This window comes from Clavelina lepadiformis, chromosome 4 (assembly GCF_947623445.1).
Source record: "Clavelina lepadiformis chromosome 4, kaClaLepa1.1, whole genome shotgun sequence".
In the NCBI taxonomy this organism is placed as follows: Eukaryota; Metazoa; Chordata; class Ascidiacea; order Aplousobranchia; family Clavelinidae; genus Clavelina; species Clavelina lepadiformis.
This window is the reverse complement of record NC_135243.1, coordinates 8,147,404-8,167,244: the sequence shown is the minus strand read 5'-3', so window position 1 is coordinate 8,167,244 and position 19,841 is coordinate 8,147,404. Positions and strand designations below refer to the sequence as shown.

At 37.1% G+C, this 19,841-nt stretch overlaps 3 protein-coding genes across 4 annotated transcripts; 1 reads left to right on the top strand and 2 right to left on the bottom strand.

The window, feature by feature from the left end:
- Window positions 1-2,243: 2,243 nt before the first annotated feature.
- On the top strand, window positions 2,244-10,944 carry LOC143451391 (zonadhesin-like). 2 transcript variants are annotated; one of them, XM_076951890.1, is made up of 17 exons: window positions 2,248-2,472; window positions 2,662-2,880; window positions 3,724-3,894; window positions 4,281-4,478; window positions 5,008-5,178; window positions 5,484-5,681; window positions 6,630-6,797; window positions 7,023-7,211; window positions 7,407-7,574; window positions 7,731-7,919; window positions 8,085-8,279; window positions 8,645-8,815; window positions 8,951-9,139; window positions 9,388-9,594; window positions 9,753-9,965; window positions 10,073-10,294; window positions 10,465-10,944. In XM_076951890.1, exons 1-17 carry the CDS (start codon window positions 2,409-2,411, stop codon window positions 10,527-10,529), a joined length of 2,997 nt encoding a protein of 998 aa, XP_076808005.1. In that variant the 5' UTR covers window positions 2,248-2,408; the 3' UTR covers window positions 10,530-10,944. The 2 variants fall into 2 exon arrangements, with proteins under 2 accessions (XP_076808006.1, XP_076808005.1); XM_076951891.1 differs by lacking the exons at window positions 6,630-6,797; window positions 7,023-7,211 and having other exon boundaries at window positions 2,244-2,472.
- Window positions 10,945-11,439: 495 nt separating this feature from the next.
- LOC143451397 (ficolin-1-like) lies at window positions 11,440-13,506 on the bottom strand. The gene is made up of 6 exons (XM_076951897.1): window positions 13,053-13,506; window positions 12,763-12,896; window positions 12,464-12,560; window positions 12,264-12,360; window positions 11,999-12,066; window positions 11,440-11,878 (listed from the first exon to the last, which is right to left on the bottom strand). The coding sequence occupies exons 1-6, from the start codon at window positions 13,312-13,314 to the stop codon at window positions 11,625-11,627; spliced, it is 912 nt and encodes a 303-aa protein (XP_076808012.1). The 5' UTR covers window positions 13,315-13,506; the 3' UTR covers window positions 11,440-11,624.
- A 3,788-nt stretch (window positions 13,507-17,294) lies between these two features.
- On the bottom strand, window positions 17,295-19,236 carry LOC143451392 (amidophosphoribosyltransferase-like). Its single transcript, XM_076951892.1, has one exon. The coding sequence runs from the start codon at window positions 19,186-19,188 to the stop codon at window positions 17,518-17,520; it is 1,671 nt and encodes a 556-aa protein (XP_076808007.1). The 5' UTR covers window positions 19,189-19,236; the 3' UTR covers window positions 17,295-17,517.
- Between the last annotated feature and the right edge of the window lie 605 nt (window positions 19,237-19,841).

The following is a 19,841-nucleotide window of genomic DNA, read 5'->3' as shown; positions in this document are numbered from 1 at the left end:
CACAGTAGGTGATTCTACAACAGACGCTAACTCACCCAGCACTGAGAAAGATTTCACCACAAACATCTACTCCACCACAAAGGACGATTTCATCACAGACGGCTATTTCACCACAGACGGCTATTTCATCACAGACGGCTATTTCATCACAGAGGATTATTTCAAATAAAAAAAAGATAAGAAGTTAGCAAAAAGCAAATAAGAAGTTAGGTAACAATAATATGTATAAAGCACAACGGCTGTGCTGCTTTTTTGTTAGATGTTTTATTTTGTTATCGCCACGGATTCATTGACTGCAATATTGTTAAGTTTATCCCCTTTTGGAGCTAAGTTTCTGAATTTACAAATTTTCTTTAAAATAATTCTAATTGCAACTACAAAAAATTCGCGTTGTGACCTTAATGTCCTAGACAATCATTCTGACGTAATAAGTTAAAAAGGCGAGACCTCATAGCCGATATATCCGATTCGTTTTTTAAATTACGTCAGGAAATGTTCATTTCGCGGAAGAAGTGGATTTCAAAGAGACACATTGTTTTGTGCTTGCCGATATTTGGCAATTCATAAAATAAACACGATACGTACTGTCACTGTTGTGTTACTAAATAAGAAGTTTTAGCTAATCTTTAACCTTTTTGTCACTTTCGATGAATTTATCGCTAATCGCAGCAAGTTTTAACCAGAAGTTATGAAAAAATTATGGCGTAACCTGTTTCACAACATTCTTGGCGGTATAGTTTATCCTTAGTATGCTTAATCTTTACCAAACGTCAATTTTTTCAACCGACTAATTGGTAGAAAAATGATTTTGGTTAAAGTAAATTTCAAGAACATGTTATTGAATTTATGTCATCATTTGCCGTTTTACACTAACTCTAATGAAATTTCATTCAGCATAGTTTCTAGTTTGTTTTCGTAAAATAGGAGCATATGACGCTGTGGCTGGATACTAGGTCATTTGTGGGCAACAAATCTTCAATCATTAATAAGTAACAGTAAGTTAGTTAAAGCTTGGGAAAGTTTTGGTTAGTGTTGCTGAGAAGTTTCCATATAAACTATAAAGGGTGAACATAAAACGGTGTAATTTTGTTGGAGAGCAATGATTTTAAAATGAGAATGGCAAAATAGATCTGGTCTTATTATTCCTTTGACAAAGGAGTATATTTTGGACGAAGTCTGTTGTTTTGTTTAGCTCGTTGCTTGTTTGATAGCGTCATGAAATTTCAAATCGAACGGAGATTCCATAAAACCAATTTGTAAGGTTTTTGTTTATTTCATTAAAGAAAGTTTTGCAGTGTACGAGTTAATGATTAATTAGTTAAAGAATAATTTCTACCTACCCGCTCGTCTTAATCTTATTTAAGTCTGTGGTTGAAATTTCTCATCATAAAAACTTTCCGATATTTTCCGATTTGTCTAAATTTAGCTTTCAAATAATCGGTTACCATTGCACGTACACCACCGCGTTCCCAGTAGCCTTAAGTTCAGTAAACAAGAGTGGAGAAACAAATTCTTCGTATTCAAGGATTACTCAAAATATTCAAAGGGAGCGTACTATTTCTGAAATAAATTTGGGCTGGCCGCAGGGTTAACGACCTCGGTGACGCATTGTTGAGTGACGTCATGCGAAGCAGTGAAGTGTGCATTGGTGAGGACGCTGAAGTGAAAACAGCGAAGTTAATACAACAGAATTGTTTGTCAATTGCCTTTCATTGGAAATGGCTTTGCAAAACATAATAATTTGCTTAAAATGCGGTTTATTTTCCGTGCTATCTTTTTCTGTCGTCCATACAAAGCTGTTTTTACGTGTATACAACCATGTTTTAGTTTTAAAAGATGATTATTGATTAGTCACCATATCTGGCTGTCCTCTATATGTCATGTCATTTAAAATGTTGAGGTAAGGAATGGGAACAAAATTACTCGAAGTAGTTGTATATGTATTCATGACTTAGAAGAATTCAGGAAACAAACCCATACACTGATTCAGAACTTCCTGCTTCGTGCACACGTAATATTTTGCACATTTCTATCAAACGTCAGACTTGTGAAACAATTCTGGTGCATTAAAACAAAACTCGGGCGTTTTATTACAGTTTTTGAATATCCATTTCACTGCGTCATATAACCATAATATTAAGTTGGCTTTAGGCCTTCTGAAAATGTGACGTCATCACAGTTCTGAAGCCTTTTTAGGCCGCAAGCTTTTACGTTCCGGCCGCGGTTTCAAACTCTGCATAAATAGCTTGCCTTTCGAGTAGACAGATCACAGAGTGTTTGAGCTTTGACCTGAAGTTATATAAGAGCGTTATTTGCATTAAACGCTGCAGTTACGCTAGAAAATTGTATCCTGAGTTCCCTCAAAAAAGAATTGAAAGAATCGTCGCCAAAAAATTTTCACCAAAAATATGAGGTTGCTTGGATTTTGCTTGTTGGTTGCGGTCTTAGCTGCAATAACCACCGCTCAATCAAGTAAGTGTGGGTTTTACTGAATACGGTGGTAATGTGCTGTGTGTTAAACGTGTATAAGATAAAACACATATACACAAAATATCTTGCATGTTAAATTGGGCGTCTACACAGATCTAAAGATGTTTGAGAGTCGCGCATATATCTGATTAAATCAAGTTTTTTCGATAACTGGACAAATCTATACTTCAGGTTTCACTCCACCGGTACCGAGTACGCTTAACTGTTGGCTTGAACGTCTTAATCGAAATTTTGGAACATGGAAACCTACGTGTGTCTATTTTCGCTGGTATGCCTACGAACAATGTGACGCGTTTGGCAACTGCTGGTGTGTATCAAGCAGAACTGGGCAGCCGCACAGTTATGTGCCACACGCAAGGAAAACGGTGGACTGCAGAAAATCTGTTTTAGGTGAGTTGATATTACCTTGTCATTGTTTAGAATTGTCACAAAAATCTTCCATTGGGTGTTAATTTCTTGGACAATTAACATTACACATTGAGCGAAGAATACCAAGATAAAATTTAACGTACTATACCTTATGTCGCTTAACTGAGAAAAACTTTGCACGATATTTGAGTTGCGGTAAATTATAATCAAAATTCTCCAAGCTAACTTCCGTTAGATATTGGCTCACAACATGCGCAATGTTGTTTATTGAAAACGTCACTTGAATGGTGATATGTACCCAGCGCTTATCTGAAGATTTCAACTTCGTGAAATTACTTAAAAATGTCGCGACGTTTTCATCAAAGTGAAAATTAAGAGCCCCACAAACTTTGTGCACACTGCGTTTTCTCTTGAAACGTTTTACTTATTCCCGTAACTATAATAATTATAGATATGTATAGATTTGCTCCTTTTAAAAATTTTGTAAAGTTAAAAGTTGTCTGATAATTGCCACCTTTTTCACTAATTAGCACCAAGAGTCATCGCAAAACATAAAGCAGTGGCTGTATGTCTAATTTTTCGACGTCACTTACCACAACATGTCAAAATAAATCCAAACACGTTTCTCGTTACGTATAGCGTCAAGTATTCCGCTTCAATACATGTGGTTTATCTGAACCCAAAAACAACACTTGACTATTGTTGATTTCGACAGGTGACTGTTTTTACGTAAACGTATTGTGTAGGCTACTAAATATTTTCAAATACACAGAAAACAGTTTTTCCTACAGGCAACACAACTTTGTCTAACCGAAATATTATGATGGAAAAAACAGAAATAGTGACTCTTTTCCTTTATTTTAGAATGTGAGTTGACTGAAATTTACAGCAACTGTGCCAGCTACTGCCCTAACACGTGCGAAAACCGAAATAAACCGAGAATCTGTATCGCTGCCTGTCGTCAAGGATGTACTTGTCCATCTGGAACTGTCGACAAAAATGGTGTTTGCGTCAGCGAAGAAGAGTGCCCGCCAAGTAAGACAGTTATTAAATTACTGATACAGTATACACTAAATTACTGTATTCATTACAATGCATTAAGCATTGTGAAGCATTGCATTAAGCATTGCGAAGCTTTGCATTAAGCATTGTGAAGCATTGCATTGAGCACAATGTTGAAGCTATATGTAACACAAACATCATATCAGAATATGAAGATACTACAGTTACTTATAATTTTTGTGTTTAAAAGATAATTGTGATAATTATACGTAGGCTACTTGGTAGTTGGTACTGAGTTCAAATTAGCGTATAACGCAGGGAGAAAAGGAGAGAAAAGAGTATTAATAGGATTACCAATCTCTGCTTGTACAGAAAGTAACGAAACAATTAATTTCATTAATTTAAAATTCTTTTTACAGCCTGCAACGATACTTTAAATGAAGTGTACAGGGAATGCGCGCCACCTTGTGACGCCACATGTGACGACCCTAAAAAACTCTGTAGTCTGCAAGAATCTTGCAACAAGCGATGCGCATGCGCCGATGGATACGTCAGAAACGATGAAGGCGTTTGCGTTGAAGTTAAACAGTGTCCAGCGCCAGAACCAACTGTACCAGGTATGACTGGTATATTCATTGATCATGTAAATTTACTTTGGTATTATACAGTAAATAAAAACATTGAGGTTTGTGCCTTGGTTAGGTTATCAAATGTATGCAAATATACAAACGACTCTTCTGTATTGTGAAACGAATTTTGTTGAAAACCTTTGCAGAAAATAAATTAAACTTAAAAGTTTTCTAAAAATTAAAAGCAAAATTTTGTATGCTCGGATCTACGACAACTCAAATTCGAAAACCGACATTAAAGGTTAATACAAAGCTTTCAGCTCAAATTAAAAAGAAATGTGCAACAGGAAATCCGATGATTGCTGTAACCCGATATAAACGAAGAAGTCATAAACCCAACGAGAAGTATTTTTCTCTGCCGTAACATGCAAAGGTCTATATTTCATTCACTTTCCTTCGCCTGACCGAAATATGGCACAAAATTCTAGATAGTGTACGCTTACGAACATCAATACTGAACATGGGAATAACTTTTCCTGTTATAAAACGGATTAATCAACTTTTCACTTCATTTCAGAATGCCCAGGGAACCAAATTTACAGCAACTGTGCCAGCTACTGCCCTACGACTTGCAGTAACCTTAACCAACCTATAGCTTGTATCACTCTTTGTCGGCAAGGATGTACATGCCCATCTGGAATGGTTGACAATGGCGGTGTTTGCGTCTACGAAGAAAATTGTCCTCCAAGTAAGATCCATAGTAATTGACCTGCTAGCGCATATATACTTATACGTTTAATTTAATGGATAAATGTCGGAAGCAAGTATGATATGTGCCTCTAACATGTTTTTAGTACAGTATATATCATACTCATCCTTTTATACGATACTGCTTGAAAGCTATGGGCGATAAAGTCGCACTTTGCAATCATTATATCGACTTAATCTAGCGTAATTTGGTATATAAAAAAAACTCTTTTACTTTACGTGTTTCTGCATGCATGTGACCAAATGGTCATTCCAATTAATTTGACGCATATTACCTCGTGACAGTTTGCGACCAAACGTTGAACGAAGAGTACAGGGAATGCGCGCCACCTTGTGACGCCACATGTGACGAGCCACAGAAACTCTGTAGTCTGCAAGAATCTTGCAACAAGCGATGCGCATGCGCCGATGGATACGTCAGAAACGATGAAGGCGTTTGCGTTGAAGTTGAACAGTGTCCAGCGCCAGAACCAACTGTACCAGGTATGACAGTAGAACTGTCTGATTTTTTTATATTAATTAATATCTTGCTAGTTGACATAATCAACAAACAAAAACAAAATATTGTAAAGGCAGGAAACCACACAACTACAACATATGTTAATTTGTAACAATATCACATGCAACAATCAAACAAATGCTCCATAAACGTTTTAACAAACATCCCAGTTGAAAATTTTATGTGAGCGGCCTAGCTTGCCTACGCATTTACTCCATGATAAAAGACGATATCTGAAGAAGTCAAGTGAATTAAAATTTTTATAAAATATTTTTCGGTGAGTTGTATACGCAAAAATCAAAGTATAACATTTATGTGGGTGTAAAGTTCCATAGATTTCTGAGAACTATTACCGTAAGTATAAGCAGATTTTGAAATTGAAGAAGAAGTTGCAGCTAAAAATACTTCGATATAGTTGATAGAGGTTATTACCCAGACTGTGATCTTTAAAGCTGTACACCCCGGAGGCATAAAGTTAAGTGAAGCATCTTTCCTAAAAAAACCAAGCTTTATTTAGCCATCTATTATATACAGCTCAAGAGAAAAGGTCTACTTCACATTTATCGCCTTTTAACTCCTTAATGACACGTAAAAATCCACTTAATAACAAAGTAGTTTATCACTCCCTGCTTTACGCAGTTCGTGTTTAAAAGAAAACAATAAACACAGAAGTGTCTGTTATCAAAACAAACGCTAAGTTCACAAAAGCATTAAGCTTCGTCCGTATATCTCCGCGTAAATCTTTAGGCTGGTATGTTGGCAGATCATACATAAGCGGGCTACTTCAGTGCTCAACCATTTGCGGGACATTCTACCTCTCACCGTACAGACTGTGGATTAGCGACATAAACGATAAATAACACAAATCAATCAGCTTATGTTTTTAAACGTTAGCTTGTTACACGCAAAACTGACTGTCATCTTTTCTTCAGTCTGTCCTGAAAATCAAGTGTATAGCGAGTGTGCTGGATGCGACCGTAGATGTGATGAACGAGACATTATGAGAATTTGTACACTTGATTGTAAACAAAAGTGTACTTGCCAACCAGGATTGTATTTGGATGGTGAAAGATGCGTTGAAAAAGATCAATGTCCTCCAGGTATTCAAACAAGCTTAATGGTTTATGACAAACTTTTCACAGTAGTCATCATCATCATCAGTAGTAATATGTTTGAAAACTTTCCGGAATTTTTTTCTTACTATGTAAAGTCTCATAACGATTTCTTATTAAGTTGTATTTTTTGTATTTCTATGTTTTCGTTTTTACTTTCTTCGATAGCGTCTAACACTAATTCGCGCTTAACCTTTATCTTGTGGATTTCAGTTTGCAACACAAGTTTGAACGAAGTATACAGCTCATGCGCGCCACCATGTGACCCCACTTGCGACGAGCCCCAAAAACTCTGCAGTTTGCAAGAATCTTGCAACAAAAGATGCGCTTGTCTGGAAGGTTTTGTCAGAAACGATGAAGGTGTTTGCATTCTCCAAGATGAGTGTCCTGAGGCGACACCAGGTAAAGATTTCTAAAACACAAAAAACTTTTATTCTATTTTAAAGTTATTTTAATCATATTTAGCAATCATAGAATGCTTTGGCATGGGTGGAAATTTTCTATAGATTTTTTTGAAAAACAATTACAAGAAAGATGAACGAAAATGTAAAAAATATTTCCATTTACATCCAAAAATAACTTTTACTTTATCTTCAGTCTGTCCTGAAAATCAAGTGTATAGCGAGTGTGCTGGATGCGACCGTAGATGTGATGAACGAGATATCTTGATGATCTGTACACTTGAATGTAAACAGAAATGTACTTGCCAATCAGGATTGTATTTGGATGGTGAAAGATGTGTCGAAGAAATTGAATGTCCTCCAGGTATTTGGCTTAGTTTGAACACATATCAGATAATAAAATTAGAAGTGACATTATAAAGTATGACTACAGCACAATCACTTCTACAGTAACGGTACAACGTTGGACTTGTATTAATTGGAATTCCGGAAACAAATAAACACTTTTTCGGTTTTTCAGTTTGTAACGCAAGTTTAAACGAGGCGTACAGCTCATGCGCGCCACCATGCGACGCCACATGCGATGAACCACAAAAGTTTTGCAGTTTGCAAGAATCTTGCAACAAACGTTGTGCGTGTGACAAGGAACAAGTTCGAAACTCCAAGGGAGTTTGCGTAAATGCTGACCAGTGCCCACAAAAAGATAGCGGTTGGTAGTTCGGAACTTATCTAATGAGCTAGCCTAGCTTAAAGTTACGGAAAGGGTGATAAATTTTCAAACTTAAACGTGCCGAACAGCTGGATTAAAATCAATTAAAAAAAATATGAACTCTTACGTTTAAATCAAGTTATTATACCTCGCATATCTTTATAGGTTCTTCAGTGACTTGTGAAACCTATTCAACTGGGGATCTCAGCTACGTGCCACAATGCGACGAGAACGGAAATTTCAACACAACCCAATGCGAAGAAGATATGTGTTTCTGCGTTGATAAGATGAGCGGAAATATTTTGGAAGGAACTCGTCGACCAATTGAAATATTCAACTTGGAATGTTCGTTATTAGGCGGTAAGCTCTATAGTTGTAAGATAACACATGATGTACACGGTGTACCAAGTGGTAAGCAATGTCTTTAGAAATGATACTAATTTCATTCATTACAATGCAGGCAAATTAAAGCAAACAGGTTCAGAGTTCCTTGTTGCATTTGTACGTTTCCCATAAATATAGTACATTACTGATGTTAGATGCATTTGTATGCTGTCACTTACTAACATATATATTTATATTATAGCTTATACAGTATACGTATACATGTATTTACATTACATAAACTTACTACTGTTATACATTCATGAATCGTAAAATATCAAAACCGAAACAGTAAATCTTGTTAAACGTGTATCATAGCAACTGTGATGTTCTCTTTCAAGATTGTCCTGGTAAAATGACGTTCAATTCTTGCGCAACCGCCTGCCCTGAAACTTGTGATGACCCTCTACCGCGCTGTACCCGAAACTGTGCAATCGACTGTGTTTGTCCACCTGGTCACGTACGAAGAGCTGGCGATGATATGACCTGCGTGCCGATTGATTTATGTCCAGGTTAGAATTTGATAAAACGCTGGAGGAATTCTCACTATAATTTCTAAAATATGAAGAAAATAAAAAACCTTATGGATTGAAGTGCTGATTTGATGCAAGCGAGAGATTTGAAAAATCTTTTTTTGTGTTATTCAGCACCGCATTCATGTCCATACAAACGGGCTTTATCACCAACTGTACAGTGCGACATTTTTGGCTATTTTGAGCCAAGGCAGTGCGCTGAAGATGACATGTGCTGGTGTGTCGACCGGGATGGTGTAAAAATAATAAACACAGAAGCCGGGATAAACTCATTTACACCGGATACATGTGCTCAGGCAAGAGGTGCGAATATGGGCAAATTATAAAGTATACTATATAGGACACAAAATCTATAAAGCTTACGATCTATCAAACAACAAAAACGATCAACCAGTACCGTTAATCGTTGTTATCTTGTAGCAACTTATTAATTCTATCATTTCACCTGTTTTTGAAACATGCATCCCACTTATAAGCTAACTCTTGTTTGCATAACCATTCACCGGCCTCGGATTTTAGATATCATTGACTTAGCTTCTCATTTCGTACAGATTGCAATAGTTTAAGCGGAATGCAATGGACATTCTGTCTCCCGCGTTGCTTCGGAACCTGTTTCGATAAAAGTCCTCTTTGTGACCCTCCTGAAGAATGTACTCCGGGTTGCCAATGCAAAGAAGGTTATTACGTTGAGGAGGACTTTGGCGAATGTGTTCTGGAGCCCGAATGCCCCCAGTTACAAGATGAAAATGCGATTACAGGTAAAGCATTGAAAATAGACATCATGCATACCTCTAATAGCCAATTAAAAATAATGCTTAGATAAAATATTAAACTTTACCACTACACATTACACTAGTTCTTTCAAATGATAAATTATGTTTACGAAACGACAAATTGAACGCGTCCTTATGTTTAGGTTGCAACTTAGATCTCGGTGAAATTTTCAACGTATGCGCAGCTACTTGTGATGCGACCTGCGACGAACCACTTAAGCCATGCAGCCTAACCAAAATCTGTCTGCAAAAGTGCTCATGTCCGAAGGGTCATCTTCGGTCACCGGACAACGTCTGCATACCAGCAGCGGAGTGCCCCGTGACACAACAGGAAAGTGAAGGGAGAGAATCGCAAGGTGAGAGATATCAAGTCATATACTGTAAATATGTAGGAAATTAACATAACAGGTAGCAAAGCATTTTGTGGTCAATATAACACTATTTTTTCATCTTCTTTCGACAGTAAATTGCACTGAAGAAACAATTAAAATAAAAAGCAAGCGACTTCAAGACGATTTCATTCCGGAATGCGATGTTAACGACAACGAAAAGTACCTTCCAATCCAGTGTTATGGCTTCTTACTAGAATGTTGGTGTGTGAACGAGACAACCGGGAAAGAGATACCAAACACCAGACACGCACAATTCTCTTCGGAAACCTTCGACTGTAACGATCCTGATGCCAGTAAGTTATTTTAAAGAGCAGTAATGTAATTGTAAATAATCGGCAAAGCTAATGCAACGAATGGAAGCAGCTTTGCCGTTTATATTTGATTACAAGCTATAGTTTACATTCATTGCATTTTTCGAAGAGCTGAACTGCTTTCCAATTGCTTAAACTTTGTGTTATTACAGTGAATTTGAGCTCCTTACCTGGACCTTTAGCTCCTATTCCGGATGTTGCTGGACCAGAGTCTTGAGATTCTATCATCCATATTTAACAAACTAACCGAAATTTAAGATTTTGCCAACTCCAACTGAATTTTTGCAAAAGACAAAGAAGATTTTTTCTGACACGTTGCCATATCGTACTTTGTTCCTCTTTATATTTATCCTTTTGTAACAATAAGGCCACAAACGAAATAATAGCTGTGAATATATCTGTCTCCGTTTCGCATCTTACCATGTTAGCGTTCATGTCAGGATGTGTTCTTCAATTATTTATGCGTACCTATATGCTGATGAAACTGTACAGTACATGACCAATAGTTACGAAAAGTACTCGTATGAAGACTTTTGGTGGTTTTAGTTGCTTTTTCGGAATTTTTTGCTGTTTTGAAAATACATGACAACATTTAAAAGTGAAAACGTAAATAAAATATACATGCATTCGCACTTGCCTGTAACCTACATTAAGCTCATCATTTGAAATATTCATAGACTCTACTCGTTTTAATACACAACGTCGTGAACCAATTCAAACGAATCTGATACAATTATGATTACTAAATAGAACTAAATCATTTGAAACGCAGCTTAGTGGTTGGCTACAAGTCTTACATATACGCCCTTTGAAACGACAAACAAGTAATATGGATAATAATGATAATTTAATGATTCAATTCTGTGATTTATAATTAATTTAACTGGTTAGCTTGGTAGTGAAGTGGTAAGAGGACCAGTCTCGCAATAATTCAACCCATGTGTTAGTACCCAGTGGTGCTTTAAACCATGTGGCGCTTTGTGCCGAACAATCTAGAACAATCTTGTTTTTAGCAATGAGTGATTTTTATCAGTATTCCTGTGTCGAGTTTTAAAACAAAATTGTCTTAAGGTTATAGAAGAAGTTGTTAAGTCAAGTTTTAAAATCTTTGAATTGAAACCAAAGGATTCACAAACAAACCTGTTTTATTTGCAAGATTGTAAATATACAATATACAAGGCTTGTACGTAGCAATCTGTACAATGATAACCACGTTGCACTAATTTGCAAAGGTAGGCGATTTTATTACTGCAAAGACATATTGAAACACAATTTTTGAAACAAACATGTATAATTTTCAATACAAGACATCTCATGTTGGTCTCATCTTCATCTCAACCATCTTCAGCGAGTAGCAACTTCCCCGACCAAATGATCCTCTCCATCTCATTCCATTGCAGTCGTCTACTCCTCCTCTGAGATATTGGCCATTCAAGTTTGAATGATGACATCTTCTATACCACCATGCGCCGTGGTAGCGCACGGCACAGTTTACGGCATTGTTCGTATCGTGGTCTTCATCTTTCGTCGTAAAGGCTTTATTGTTATGTTCAGCCAAAGCGTCACCTAAAATTAACATCATGTGTCAGCAATTGCAAAATTGCAGAGATCATTTACATTGCATCGCCTTTTCATAACTTCCTATAAAGAAATAACTGGCCAAATGTTTTGGTATAAATTACAAACCTGCATTTCCCGAGTAGCCGGATACTGACAAAATGTAGTTGGTATCTTCTGATCCAACCGAAAATGAACTGAATACAATAATAAAACTTTTTAAATGTTATATGAAAGCTATGAAATAAGCCAATGTTTTGCCTATGATTAATTGTAGCTGAAATAGATTTCGGCAGCAAATCAATTCAAAATGTTAGGAATCACAAAGTAAAAAATAACACAGGAAAGTGTTTAGAAAAATGCGCAAAAGTTAAATAAAAATATTTTTTGGCACCTGTATTTAGCAAAAGCCCAGTTGTAATCAAAATCTTGGATATCCACTCGAAGTTCATAATTTCCACTACTCGTTATAGTGTGAAGATTTTTTAAACCTGTTAATAATTTTTCTATTTTGTAACAAATTTTGACGTTAGCGTACAAGAAAATGCTAAAGAAAGATTTGCATGCTCAATGCTTAACAAAACAACCACGAACCAAACCAAAACTCCTTGTTGATGTCTCCAAAACCTCTGCGATAAAACTCCCAGGTTTTATAGAAATCTAAATTTCCATCGATTCGTCGTTGAAATACCTGAATGTTGTTGATATAAATATATGCACAACGATCAGTTCAAGAAAATTATGAGAAATGAAACAAACAATTGATTTTGCGCAAAATAGCGTTGAAAAACGAATAAAGTAAATAAAGTATTTTTATGCTCATTGTTTCGTTGAAGAATACGATACAAAAATTACCGTTTAATTATCACTGCAAAAATTTAAAACTTTTATACCATCCAACCACCACCATCCGTGTCCATGTCGCAATAAACTTTGACCAATCTCCCGCTGATGTTCAACGAATAAACTCCGCTAAATACTTCGCCGTTGTTCATGATGTCTCGGCAGTTTTTGGGCTTAAACTTTTCTACAAACAAGTTGCTCACATAACGCAAGGTTAATCGAGGTTATGTATCTTGTTGAAGGCAATTAATTTTCAAAATTTTGAAAGCTTTGCTAGTTTTGCTTTAGACTAAGCCAAATTCTGTACACAACGGACGTGATATAAAACGTATAATTTAACCTTGATCGTTTCTTTCTAATGCATCAATCCTCTCCATGGAGTTTTCAACTGCTTCCATCCAACCATCGTTCTCCCCGGGTTCTCCTTTCGCTCCTTTGATGCCATGGATCCCTGGATTACCATGGGGACCTTTTTTACCAGCTGGCCCAGCAGGTCCCCGTTCTGTTACGTCATCACCACCACATGTTAAAGTCACTTCACGAGATGCTTCACATGTTGTCAAAAAGATGAAGAAAAAAATAATAAACTTAGTCGTAAGCATTTTACTTTAACACGCAGCTGAATGAAATAGTCAAGTTTACTTTTTGCATACATACTAGAACAGTAGCCTATACACACAAAATGTGATATGTCTCCTATAATATAATATATATATAATATAATGCTGTCCTTACAATAAATTAAAGCTAAACTATACACTTTCGTTGCAACAAAACAGGGCTGACTCAGGGCCAACGGCAACTACAGTACTCCTTCACTGATCACAAGTGATCAGAGAATTGGCCTTTCAGTTTCTCTTCGACATTTGTAATTTTGTATTCTTAAATAGGCTGAATGCAAAAGAAAAAAAGCACTTAAAGTTAGTTAAAGGCAAATCCATCCTTTAAAGATAAAGATTTCAAGTTAAGACCACATTTCCAATAACACAATTTTCTCAAGATTTTCAGAACCGCAACCAAGTTGGTAAACAGCTTATACTTAGTGTTTTGTGGTTGCATTGGCGCCAAGATGGCACAGCTACAGCGTCAGAAAAGTATTTTTTGACATGTACGACCAAATATTGTTTGTTATGTACCAAGGTGTGTCATACGTTGTGGTTATTACTTGTCAATCAAAAGTACTGATTATTTTAACTTTATTTGGATACCTGTTATGCATTTTCAACCTAATCTTGCTAATCATGATAAAACGTACATACAGTATGCTGGTGTAATCTATAATGGTACACTTCACTTCATCTTGTGGTTATAGGATTTACACAGAAAAACACGAATCCGAACAAGAAAAGCATTTATTGTCAAGACCTTTGCTGTTAAAAACTTTAGCGCGGTTGTACGACTAACCATTGTTTATGGTGTTGTTTATTGTAATTACATTATCAAATAATTTCAGGTTCGAGTCGATTTTATCCATAGAGATCGTAGACCAGCGGTTCTTAACCGATGGAAAATTTCTCGGCAGTGGAAAATTTTGCAAGTTCAGTTGGGAAATAATTAACCGTTAACTTATATATCTTTTGCACTCAAAAATCATACTCACGAAAGAAGTTTAGCTGTAAATGATAATTAATCAGTCTACGAAAACCAAGAATAAAAATACATGCCAGCAACGAACAATCGCATTGGTGAGTGAGTAAAAGTTAAAAAAAAACGTTGTCAGGAGCACAACATCAAAATTTCATTCTTCCAAAAAACATCCAAAGTGTAAACGTTTACATGACCAAAAGCAATTTCTACTACTACCATCCAACCACCACCATCCGTGTCCTTGTCGCAATAAACTTTGACCAATCTCCCGCTGATGATCATCGAAAAAACTCTGCTAAATACTACGCCGTTGTTCATGATGTCTTGGCAGTTTCCAGGCTAATATTTTTCTATAAAAAGTCAGTTGTAATTAGAAAAAAAATTTTTTGTTTTAGTGGATAGCAAGACACATTTTTTTGAAGTCTCTGATGTTGCAGATATAAACGATACCAAACACGAAATGTTTAATTTTGCCTTAGTCGTTTCTTTCCAATGCAGCAATTCTCTTTACCGAGCTCCCCACTACTTTCATCCAACTATCGCTCTCTCCAGGTTCTGCTTTCGCTGCTGTGATTCCCTGGATCCCTGGATCACCATGGGGGCATTTTTTACCCGCTGGCCCAACAGGTTCTCTTTCTGTTACGTCATCACCACCACATGTCATAGTTACTTCACGTGGTGCTTTACATGTTGTCAAAAATTGAAGGTAAAAATAATAAAGTTTGTTGTAAGCATTTTACTTTAGCACGCAGCTGTGGAAATGAGAGATCCGGCACCTCACAACTTTATTGCAGTTAATCCTGTATAAATCAGTTACTTTATATTTTTGCATGTAAATGGTTCAGGATACATTATATGTACAGTGTACCACGTATGTCCAACTAAAAACGATAACAAAAGCTAAAACTAAGTAAAGACGAACAGTAGGCCCTATTTTTTGCATCCAAACTGAGCTTACTCAGGATTTGAAACAAAAGACCAAACTGCAGCTACAATACGTCTTCACTGATCAGAAATGTGACTTTTGTTTCATTTTTGAAATTTGTCTTCTTAAATAGACTGAATTCAAATGAAAAAAGTAAAGTTAGTAAAAAGCAAATTCATCTTTTAAAGATAAAGATAAGACCATATTTCCAATAGTAAAACTTTCTCAAGATTTTCAGAAACGCAAGAAAGTTGGTAAACAGCTTAACTTTATAGTTTGGCGTTTGCGTTGGCGCCTAGATGGCGGAGTTATAACATGAGAAAAGTATTTTTTAATTGTGCGACTCACCATTATTTATTATGTACCAGGGTACGTCATAAGCTTTGGTTATTGCATGTCAGTCAATAACACTGATGTTTTCTAGTTTAATGTAGATGTAGGCTACGTGTTACTTTTTTCGACGGAACGTTGATTTATAGCTTATACGCTGATGTAATTAGCCTACTGCTACACTTGGCCTACTTCTCTTGTAGCTTAATAGGATTGACGCAGAAAAATACAAAATCAAACACGAGAAACATTTCCTGCCAAAAAATGTTTGTTAACCAGTACTCTAACAGCTTAAATGTAAGGCTTACAGTGGTGTAATTTGCGCCTAAATGTCGGAGTTATAGCATACCAGGAGCATGAAATTAGGCCTATAGCGGGGGTGTTCAAATGGCGGATCTCGATCCGGATCTTTTCAACTTTTTGTCTGGATCTTCCGGATCTTCTGGAATCTTGAAACAATCTTGCAGCTATAGCACACTTCACTTTGGACTTTTACAAAGTTATAAATATATTGTAGGGCTGTAGGCCCTACAATGTAGGGTACATTTACATAAATAAAGCACCATTCAAATTAAAGCATGTCCAATACGTTTACTATTCGTATTTAGTGGATCATCTTGTTGTCAGGTTTGGTTGTGGTGGATCATGCCAAAAATAATTTGAACACCCCTGGCCTATAGCATCTGATTTGACTTGTAGGCTTACGACTAATCATTAATTATTATTCATGCTGCACCATGGTGTGTCATAAGCTGTGGTTTTCAGCTTATTTATCAGTCAATTTATTGATACTTTGTAGTTTAATGTAGCTATAGGCTCAGTGAAATTTGGTTTAAAGCAAGTTTCTGTTTAATAAATTAAGGAACCCTTTAAGAAACTTGTACTAAACTTATAAGTTCTGTGCCCTACATTACGAAACTGACGGTGAAATTACTAGGAGCTCCAACCTACAAATCTACAATCCAAAATTCAATCTTATAAACATCCTCGATTCGTTTTCAGTAAAGAAAACAACGGAATTGGACTTTGAATTGAATTAAAATGAATTCATCATTAAGAGTTTGATTTTTTATAAAGGCGTTCTTATAAAAGAGATGAGCATAATGCATTCAATTTTATAGTTTTCGTTTTTAAGTTAAAAGCAAATTAATTCTCTTTTTATTTTTGTGTCGTCTCTGTAAATATTACTTAACCTAAACATATCATATTTAAAACATTAGCCTTCCACTACTCAAACAATGTCGTAATGTTTTGCAAAACAAGACATAAATGGTTAAATAATATTATGGTACTAACTGTACTATATACGTTTAAATGTTGCCTGCGGACATTATTTCCAATCACAGAATGGTGTTAAGATAATTAAAACATCTATTGTTTATGCTGACCTTACAGCAAACTTAAACCAACCGTCACAGCACTTCTAAACCAACGAGAACTCCCATACAATTATCGTCACCGTTCTCTAACGGCAGTTGTCTTCATACGTAAAAGTTTAATTTACTCCACACCCAACATGTCAAACCTGTTAAGACAAAGAAGTTTAGAAAGACAGCTGTTTCGGTAACCCAAATCAACGTTTGTTTGTTTGTTTGTTTCCGTGTCCGTAAAACGATTTGTAGTTTTTCGGTAAACTTACTCACCTATAACCACAAAACTATCAACCATTACCCTACAAAAAGTTATTTTGCAAACTGTATATTGACCATAAGATTATTTTCCAATCATAGAAAACCAATCTATCATTCATAATAGGCCTTTAATATAGTTGATAAAATACGTATAAATTTCACGCTACACCACAGTTGATTTCACGAGAGAACTCAAACGATTATAACAGTAACTTTTGGCAACATCTATCATAACATATAGGCTAACAGTTAGTCGATATGGTTTGCAAGTATAGAGGTTTATTTAAGGTAATTTCCTAAAGTAACAAAGTTTAAAACAGTAATGACGCGGGTTACCAATCTAATGGAACAGGGTATTCTCCTGTCAAGCATGCCACACAGTGGCCAACTTCTGACAAGTGAATGCGCTGCCGGGACTGCATGTCTTGATTCGTTTTCGTCTCTTTGCAGCTACATCCCGACAGGTTGCATTGGCACCCAGACGATCCGTTTTCCACGGGTTCTCTTTGTACCGTACCACGTTGCAAATCTTCTTCGTCATCGTAAAGGATTTCTTTAGTATCAATGCCAGCCCGGACCGATTTTAAGAGGCCCTCCACAGTCAGATAAGCCACTGAGTCAGCACCCAGATATTTTGCCGTTTCAGCTACGGATATTCGGTTAGCTAGGAGCTCCTGCTTTGTTGGTATATTGATGCCCATATAGCACGGATTGCGGACGGGCGGAGAAGCAATCCTTATGTGGACTTCAGTAGCTCCGCCTTCTTTCAGCATCCGAATAATCGCGCTCATGGTGTTGCCTCTGACTATTGAGTCGTCTACCACGACGATTCTTTTCCCTTGGACATTCTCTCTCAAAACGCCAAACTTCTTCGCTACAGCAAGCTTACGGAGCCTAGTGCTGGGCTGGATGAAAGTACGGCCGATGTAACGGTTCTTTGCCAAGACCTCGTCGTACGGTATGCCGATTTCTTTTGCGAACCCGAAAGCGGCAGGCGTTGCGCTTTCCGGTACCGTGCTAATGATGTCCGCTTCTACGGGCGATTCTTTTGCGAGTTGTTCTCCGCATCTCCTACGGACGTTGTACACCATCTGCCCTTCAAAAATGGAGTCGGGTCGGGCAAAGTAGACGTACTCGAACACGCAGAAGGCCGGGTAACGCGAACCTTTATCCGGTCTGGGCACCTTTGCCATGGACATTGGTCCGTTTTTGGTGATCTTGACAATTTCGCCTGGTAGGACTTCGCGGACCAATTCCGCTCCCAGCGACTGAAAAACGCACGACTCTGACGTCACAACCCATCCCTCTGTCATTTCGTGGCGGTCGTGATGGTTCGAGCAGTGACCTTCGACACCGGAGTGAACGACAAGGCGTCCAATGCATAGAGGCCTGTTGCCGTAAGGGTCGCGAGCAGCGTATATGGTATCGCCGTGTAACAGCACCAGTGAATAAGCGGACGGCGTTTGTTGCATTAGGTTTTTCAATCGGCCAGGCCAATTGCCACCGTTTTTGCTTTCTGAGTCTAGCGGGTGGCAAAGAATCTGTGTGATTAGTTCACTGTCCGAGCCAGTTGATAATCCAACTCCACGGTTCAGTATTTCCTTCCTCAATGATCCCTTGTTCACGAGTTCACCGTTATGCGCAACGGCAATGCGTCCATGCTGAGTGTCCACGACGAAGGGTTGGCAATTTGAGAGTTCGGATACACCGTGTGTAGAGTAACGAGTATGTCCGATCCCCAAATTTCCATTTAACTGCGAAAGCACATGAGGTGTGAAAGCATGGCTGACTAAGCCCATTCCTTTATGTATTTTCAGCCTTTCGCCAACATTTCCGGAACTTGTTACAATTCCAGCGCTTTCTTGGCCCCTGTGCTGCAAGCCAACCAGTCCGAGTGATATAATGTTAGCAACGTCTAGCTCTGTGGGCCAAGAATCGCTTGCAATACAAGCAAACACTCCACACTCGTCGTGAAACTTATCGTCATGATCGTAACTTGTCATGCTATTGCTTTTTTCTAAAACGAAGAAAGAAATTAAATGACTTGAGTATTTTATCAAATATAGGCACCTCGTAGTAATCTCTATAATTACGGTCTATTACTGAAATAGACTATAGTTCAAAGTGGGTCGCGGAACGATTTCATGTGGACTTTTACCATTTCACTGGAATAATAGTACGTCCTGAACTATTTTTCACAGTTTTTTGCTAACCTAACTGAAACTTTATTAAACTTGTAACCATAGTAATAACCTAAATCTCACGTAAACGAACCTTACAAGCTGAATCCAACTTTGAGCCGCAAATAAGTCAGTTTTTTGCATATCGTCCATTCTCCAGATCAAATCGACTATCTTTAAAATCGGGCTATATTCAACAATCTACTTAATTACGGTGAAATAGTCGCTTTTTTTACATGGTTTGTATTCAACTCAATAGATAGGCTAACCGAGAGGCTGCTTTGCAAAAATCATCAGGCAAAGTCTTATTACCTTCTTTTCTATGCACTACGTGAAGTGCCCGGCGACACAATTGAAGTAACAAAATTTAGGGGGAGAGATGAAATAATAGCTTTGCTGTTTTAAAATGTTGCAATCAGCACAAGAAAAGCAAAAATAGACATGTTCATTTACAAAAGAAACATTTAACATGTTTC